Below are 7328 nucleotides of genomic sequence, written 5' to 3' on the forward strand. Positions count from 1 at the left end.
GTATGTGTTGGAGTTGGATGTCAATTGCGTGTGTTTTTTTTTATATTCAGTGTGTGTATCTATGTTGAAGTGTGTGTGTGGAGAGAGAGAGAGAGAGAGAGAGAGAGAGAGAGAGAGAGAGAGAGAGAGAGAGAGAGAGAGAGAGAGAGAGAGAGAGAGAGAGAGAGAGAGATGCTTAAATCTATTTATTATTATTTATTTTTAAAATAAAACGTATTAAAATAAATATAAATATACAAAAATAAAATTAAAAGGACAAAACAATCCTTTCAACTTTTTAGGTACAAATTTTTTTGATTTTAGACTATTACAAATTAATAAGATTTTAGATAACATCCATAGTTTTTTGCAAAAGCCATAGGGACCAAATTAGTTTTTTGCAAAAGCCATAGGGACCAAATTTGCAGTTTACTAACTGAGAACATAATCCATGCCAATGAATACATTGTGTGCAATTTCAAAGTGTTTGATGCATTGCTATTTAGCTTTCAACTTGCTAAACAGTGAACCACTGACATCAAGCATCCGAGCTTTTCATGTATTTGTCCATAATTATAATTCCATGTAGATTTCTCTAATGTGCCAATTGTCTTAATTTATTTAGAATGATGTAACGAGCAAGTATGCATATCACTATCCATCCAAAAATACAACTACTAGTTATCCATAATTTGCGAATAAAATATCACCTGTAAGGATTTTTATTCACAAAGTAATTAATATTATGAAATTCATTATAACCATTTTGGGAACAGCATGTGACGGTGATTGGTTGTTGAAACTTGGCATTTATAATAGATTAATAGAGATGTAAACGCTTATTACATTGTGCAAAATAAGAACTGTAAAAGCAGAAAAATGAAATTTACCATAATAAATAGGAACCCAACGAGCAAATAAAAGCTAATTTCGTTTAGTATACAATTATATATCCCATTATATACACCACAAATCCAAGTATTACATGGTATCTTTTATCAATTGTTTGTTATCATCGTATATTTGTTCCAAGCTCAGCAAAAGTTCTTCACTTGAAGGCCTATCCTTGCGATTATCCAATACACATCTTAATGCAAGTGTGGCCAATTCGAAAGCACCGTCTAGAGGGTAATTTTGTTGAAGACTTGGATCCATTATTTTTTTTAACTCGCTTCTGTCTACTAGTAGTAGTCTTGCCCATTCTACCAAACTCACCTGATCACCGTATCCCTTTATGTTATTGTTAAATGCATCTTTGCCTGTTAAGGTTTCCAGCAACACAACTCCAAAACTATAGACATCACTCCCCGCACTCAAGCGACCTAAAACAACATAGAAAGGTCGTTCATTAAAACAAATAGTTCATGTATGATGTTATTTCTTCATATTTACCCTCCAGAATTTATCTAAAGAGGCTCATTCTTATGCTTAGCAATAATGATCCGTTTTGTAAAAAAAAAAAACAATCAAAAAAGTTGATTTATTCACGTTGGTAAGTTGTAACCTACAGGTCATTGCATACTCTGGGTCTACATAACCAAAGGTGCCAGCAACAGATGTAGTAATATCTGTTGTCTCACTTTCATGGCTAACTCTTGCGAGCTCAAAATCCCCTAGTTTTGCATTAAAATCCTGAAATGAGAAAGAATCAAAATGAATGGTTAACTTTAATGGAATAATACCAAAAATCTTAATTCGATTATGATTACCTGATCCAGTAATATATTTGAAGGTTTTACATCACGGTGTATGACTTGATCTTTTGACGAATGCATAAAAGCAAGTGCCCGTGCTACTCCTATCATTATATTTAGTCTTGTTCCCCATGAAAGTGGCTTGGATGAACCTAGTGCATTGTAAAATTATTTGTCACTTCAGAAACCTCATTGCAACAACTCAACTTTTGAGTAAGATAATCCAATAATAGTTTTTCAGAGAGATTCGAGTATATTAATTACCTCCGTATAAGAAGTGACCCAAATGTCGGTTCTCCATGTACTCGTAAACAAGCAAGCATCCATCTTTCTTATCATCACAATATCCCAAGAGACTAATAATATTTGGATGAACCAACGATCCTAAAACGGTTATCACACTCTGATGTCACAAAAAATTTTAGTTACATTAAGCAAAAAGATTTATAAAATAAAAAAGTCTACTATTGTTCAATGAAAAAAAAAGACTCCTCAGTTGCATTCACAACATTAAACATAGATATAAATATTAAGATAGTACTAATTTTAATTCCAGCTTAATCATAACATTTTCACACATGCTCAGCTCTCACTTGTTAACAGCAACATTCTTCATAAGTGTCATTTCAAATAGTTCAAATTCCATGTTCATTTACATCTATTGTTAATAAGGTTATGTTCTAGAATCAAATTTTATGGATAAAGAGAAAGATACTGGTTTGGAAACAACACCATATCTTTAGTTTGAGGATCATTTAGACCATGTGTGAGAAATTCTACACCGGAAACATCAACCATAATGAAAATAAACTATCCATCATCCATATCATATGAACGAGTAAACTCACTATGAAATCATGTGAAAGGAGAAAAAACACTTATGTACATTTTTGATACTTACATGGCTAGGTCGACGAGCTTTGATGTATCTTTTAACTACAACAGCAATCCCAAGCCCCTCTGTTGAAGGTGCGAATGTGTTCTTGTCAACCCAACACAAGAACATATCTCCAAAACCTCCATTACCCAAGAGCAAATCTTGATTAAAGTTTCTTGTTGCCCTTTTTAAATCAGCAAACTTAAACACTTTCAAACTTGGAACATGAATCATGGAATTGTTAGCCTCTACAGTATCACCAGCACTTCTACTCTTAGATTTGCTATTACTTGATAACTTTGAATCACCATGGGCTGAAATGAATGTGCACAAACTAATTATTTAATCGGTATTACTTTAACTTTCCCACCAACAGTCATCATAGAGTAGTTCTTTTTCTTCCCATTTACCTCTAGTATGCATGAGTATGAAAAAAAAAAAAAAAAAAAAAAGTCAGAGACCATATGCTACGGGCAATAAGTATTGAGAAGAACTTGTATTGCTATTGCAAGTATGCAATATGAACAAACTTCAAGTGTCCGGGTCCACCAAGAGAATTTAACACGTTTGTAATGTACTGATGTATTTGACGTTGAGATGACATTCTTATATTTTCATTAATGCTTTTCTAATATATGCAAATGGATGCACACAAATATAAGAAATATGTATATATAAGTCAAAAGGAACTTGATCTACCAGAGTTCTCTCTATTGGAGGGGGAGGCAAACCTATCAAGCATTCTTCCAAATATTGTTTTGCCAGCAGCCTGCAAGGAACTATTGCTTTTCTCTTGTAAGGTCAGTATAGAATCAAGACTGACCACAACCTCAGCCATTGTGGGGCGATGTTTTGGATTGTTGAGCAAACATCTCTCTACAATTTGAACAAACTCTTTCAAACATTTTGTTGATATTTGACCCCTTATATCATAATCAATTATATTCTTTAAATTCCCCTCTTTGATAGAATCTTGAGCCCATGTAACTAAACCCCATTGCTCCTCATCAAGACTTCTATCCACTGCCCGCTTCCGACACAGTATTTCCAACAGTACCACACCAAAAGCATACACATCGGACTTCCTAGTTAGCTTTCCAGTTGTGAAATAATTTGGATCAAAATACCCAAAAGTTCCTTTAACAAGTGTGTTTACATAAGTACACGGCTGATTTGTTGGGCCTATTCTAGACAACCCAAAATCCGAAATTTTGGCTGCCCAGCTTTCATGTAATAAGATATTGGAGCTCTTGACATCGCGATGTATAACACCCGACTCAATTCCGGTGCCAGTGTGAAGATAGTCTAATCCACGAGCAGCACCTATGCATATCTTGAGTCGTTGAACCCAGGAAAGAGGGGTTTGAAGTTTGTGGATGTGGTTTTCCAGTGTTCCATTGGGCATGTATTCATACACGAGGATCTTTTCTTCTTTATAATTGCAATAACCAAGTAAGGACACCAGATGACAGTGACGCAACTTGGAAAGCATCTGAACTTCAGCCCAGAATTCTTCTTCCCCTTGGGTGGACATGGAATCCAACCGTTTAATGGCAGCAACGACAAGACTAGATCCAATGATAACATTACCTTTGTAAACTTTTCCAAAACCCCCTTGCCCGATTACTAATGATTCATCAAAGTTATCGGTTGCTAACAAAATCTCAGGAAATTCAAAGTGATGGCATGGTTGTGACCATTCTACAGAGGAGGAGGTGGAGGATTGAGATTCCTTTCCATCGCCAAAAGGATCAAACATATTTACCGATAAATAAGTAGATGCGGAATAAGATTTTAAATTTAGGGTCAACCAAAACGTGCACAAAAAAGGTAAAAAATCAAAAGTCGGGTTGTGTTGAATCGTTCAATCTTTTTTAATAATAATAATAATAATAATAATAATAATAAATGCTTGTTCAACAGGCCGCCACCTGTGAGATTCAAATCTGCTCAACTCCACTCCAAAATGGAGTGTTTCGTACCAATTAATCACCGTTATGCCAGCTTCATGGTGAAATTAGAAATTAGATAGATGAATCAAAACAGCATCATCCACCAGATTCTTTAGTTACATTAATACGAACAGAAATGAAAAACAGAGAGATAAATGTTAGTTAAAGATGGGTGTAATTAAATACTTTACAGAGATTGAAGCAGCCGACTCGACTTCAGGAACTAATTCTTTTACACAGAATATGATACTCTGAGAGAAAATAGAGGCCGATGCTGATTGCGAAAATTGTGTTGCCCTAACCATGTTTATCGGTCGAAAAGAGCTGACCGGTCGGCTATAAAAACAAATACATACATAAATCAATAAAAAAAAGAAACAAAATAAATAAATAGTAAATAAATAAACAAAGAATGCTCTAAAATCACCGTCTAAACCATCTCCAACCCATCTTCATTTTTTCTCCATAAATTAAGTAAAAAATGGAGTAAATAGTGTTTCATCTCCAACCCTCCTCCATTTTCTACCTCATTTTTTACCCCAAAAAGTATATTCCTAAAATATTCCATTTTTATAACTTATATATATTGTCAAATACACCCCTCTACTAATTAAACTCTATATTTATGATTAATTAATATAAATTAGTATATAACATTATATTATAAATATTAAATATTGCATTTAAATTATAATTAGTAGATAAAATAAACTAGAAATGTATAAAATAAAAATGAGAGAGACTAAAATTGGCAACCAAACTTCACCTCCATTTTTGGAGATATGAATAGTATTCCCCCATATATGGGAAAATACTATTCATATCTCCAAAAATGGAGGTGAAAATGGGGTAACGTTGGAGAAGAATGGAGGAAGAAATGGTGGAAGAAATGAAGTTTCGGAATGGGTTGGAGATGTCCTAAATGGCCATGCCACAACTCATTATTCCTCCAACCACTATAGGACACCAAAATTTTTACTTTTATTTTAATTTGTTAAAACATATATTTAATAAATTTAATTTTTTTTAAATAAAAGTTAAAGTATTATATATATATATATATATATATATATATATATATATATATATATATATATATTACAGCCCACCTAAACTTAGATACTAAACTTCATGAAAATATGTCGTTTTATTATCTAAAAATTATGGTTAGTAGATTCACGATTAACACTTGAAGATACAGATTCAGGATTAACGCAATAATTGTGATAAAGAAGGAAAAATATTGATTATTGTTGATCTTCATTACGGTGGAAAAAATTAATGTACATTGGGTAAAGTAATAAACGATAATGAAAGTAAAAAAACAGGGATGACCATACGATAATGTAGGAAAAAAATTATTATCGGGATGTTATATTTACCAAGTGAAAACCAAACGGGATATATTTATTAAGTTAAAACGACACATTCTATAAGATTAGTACCTAGGCTTTAGATGGGGCTGTAATGTATATTCGTTATATATATATATATATATATATATATATATATATATATATATATATATATATAGGGTTAGGTTCATGTGATACAATAGTATTTTGTGAGACAAAGGGACCAAATCTTGACCACTCATCTTGAATAATCTAAGGCTAAAATAAAATCAGATTACACTATAAGGAAGCACAAGGAGACGGTGACACTTTTGCAATTAAATGGAACTTCAGGATTAGAATAAGGGTGCGGAGGGGCAGTAAGGGGATTTTACTGTCTATTTCATTCAGGTCGTAAAAACTTTTTATATCCTCTTCAATCTTCTTCATTCTGATCTGCAAAACCCTAAGTAACCTCGATACGAACACCAAAATTCGTCTTATTCAATCTTGATCATCAACATCTTCTACTTCGTTCTGATTCGGAGTTTTAACATTGTTATTTTGATTCTAAAATCGGATCAAGTTCTCGAGCATCAACATTCCTGAATCAAATGAAATCAAAGCTTAGTTTTACAACAAATGGATCATTCTACATAATCGGATTCATATTTTGCATCAAGAGTTAATCCAGGTGACGTATAATACTATAATTTCTTCTTGATTTTATATTTGTGGGTGATTTTGAGTTAAAATATTCTAATTGTTGATTTTATAATATGTATGTGATTATGAGTTGATGTATTCATCTATGAGATTTCTTCTCATTCTGATTCTACTTTGCACCGATCTTCCAAAACCCCCCAATAAACCCTAAAAATCGATTTTGATTCACTGTCATTTTGATTTTAAACGTTTTTATTCATATTCTGATCTTGAATCATGTTTCTGTCAATCCTTCAACTGCTACTTCTTCTCATGATTCTTAGTTGAGGAAGGATTCTTCTCATCAAGTAATAAAAGATTCAATTGACTCATTTTTGGCTGTTAACAATTTCAATGTTAATAAATCTACAATCCAAGCTATGTTATTATGCATAAATGAAGTTATTCACAAAATCTGTAGAGATATTATTGGAATTTGAATTATAATTTGATTCAAGATCTTAGTTTGTTTGGTTTATATTATTAGTTTCATACTTCTAGTGTCAGTTAGGTGTTTGGTAAATTTAGTGATCGCCAGCTAGGTGTTCGACATAATGCACTCTGTATTGATTTCATATTTTCTGCAAGAAAATTGTTATTGAAAATGATAGAATGTTATGCAAACATAACTTGCTTCCTAAATTGATTTTAGATGTTATTTTGTTTGAGTAATTGGATTATCTAGTAAATATTTAGTGAAATGTTGTTTGATAATGTGATATTCTAAGTATTCTAGTTTGATAAGTAATATGGTACTTCTTAATTTGATTCAGATGTTACTTTGTTT

The 7328-nt window shown here is 32.4% G+C and overlaps 1 protein-coding gene across 1 annotated transcript; it reads right to left on the reverse strand.

Moving 5' to 3' along the window:
- Positions 1–874: 874 nt before the first annotated feature.
- On the reverse strand, positions 875–4810 carry LOC145124938 (uncharacterized). The gene is made up of 6 exons (XM_079060417.1): positions 3250–4810; positions 2575–2864; positions 1938–2076; positions 1689–1825; positions 1488–1611; positions 875–1301 (listed from the first exon to the last, which is right to left on the reverse strand). The coding sequence occupies exons 1-6, from the start codon at positions 4307–4309 to the stop codon at positions 961–963; spliced, it is 2091 nt and encodes a 696-aa protein (XP_078916543.1). The 5' UTR covers positions 4310–4810; the 3' UTR covers positions 875–960.
- Positions 4811–7328: the final 2518 nt, after the last annotated feature.

The sequence above is a fragment of the Lactuca virosa genome, chromosome 7 (genome assembly GCF_052849685.1).
Source record: "Lactuca virosa cultivar CGN04683 chromosome 7, Lactuca_virosa_CGN04683_v6, whole genome shotgun sequence".
Lineage (NCBI taxonomy): Eukaryota > Viridiplantae > Streptophyta > Magnoliopsida > Asterales > Asteraceae > Lactuca > Lactuca virosa.

Excerpts from the sequence above, each read along its gene's own strand:
- LOC145124938 (XM_079060417.1), bottom strand. The coding sequence starts at position 4,309 with ATGTTTGATCCTTTTGGCGATGGAAAGGAATCTCAATCCTCCACCTCC. Across the intron at positions 1,826-1,937 it reads GGGTCACTTCTTATACGGAG|GTTCATCCAAGCCACTTTCA; the intron begins GTAATTAATATA and ends ACAATGCACTAG. Across the intron at positions 1,302-1,487 it reads CCCAGAGTATGCAATGACCT|GTCGCTTGAGTGCGGGGAGT; the intron begins GTAGGTTACAAC and ends ATGTTGTTTTAG.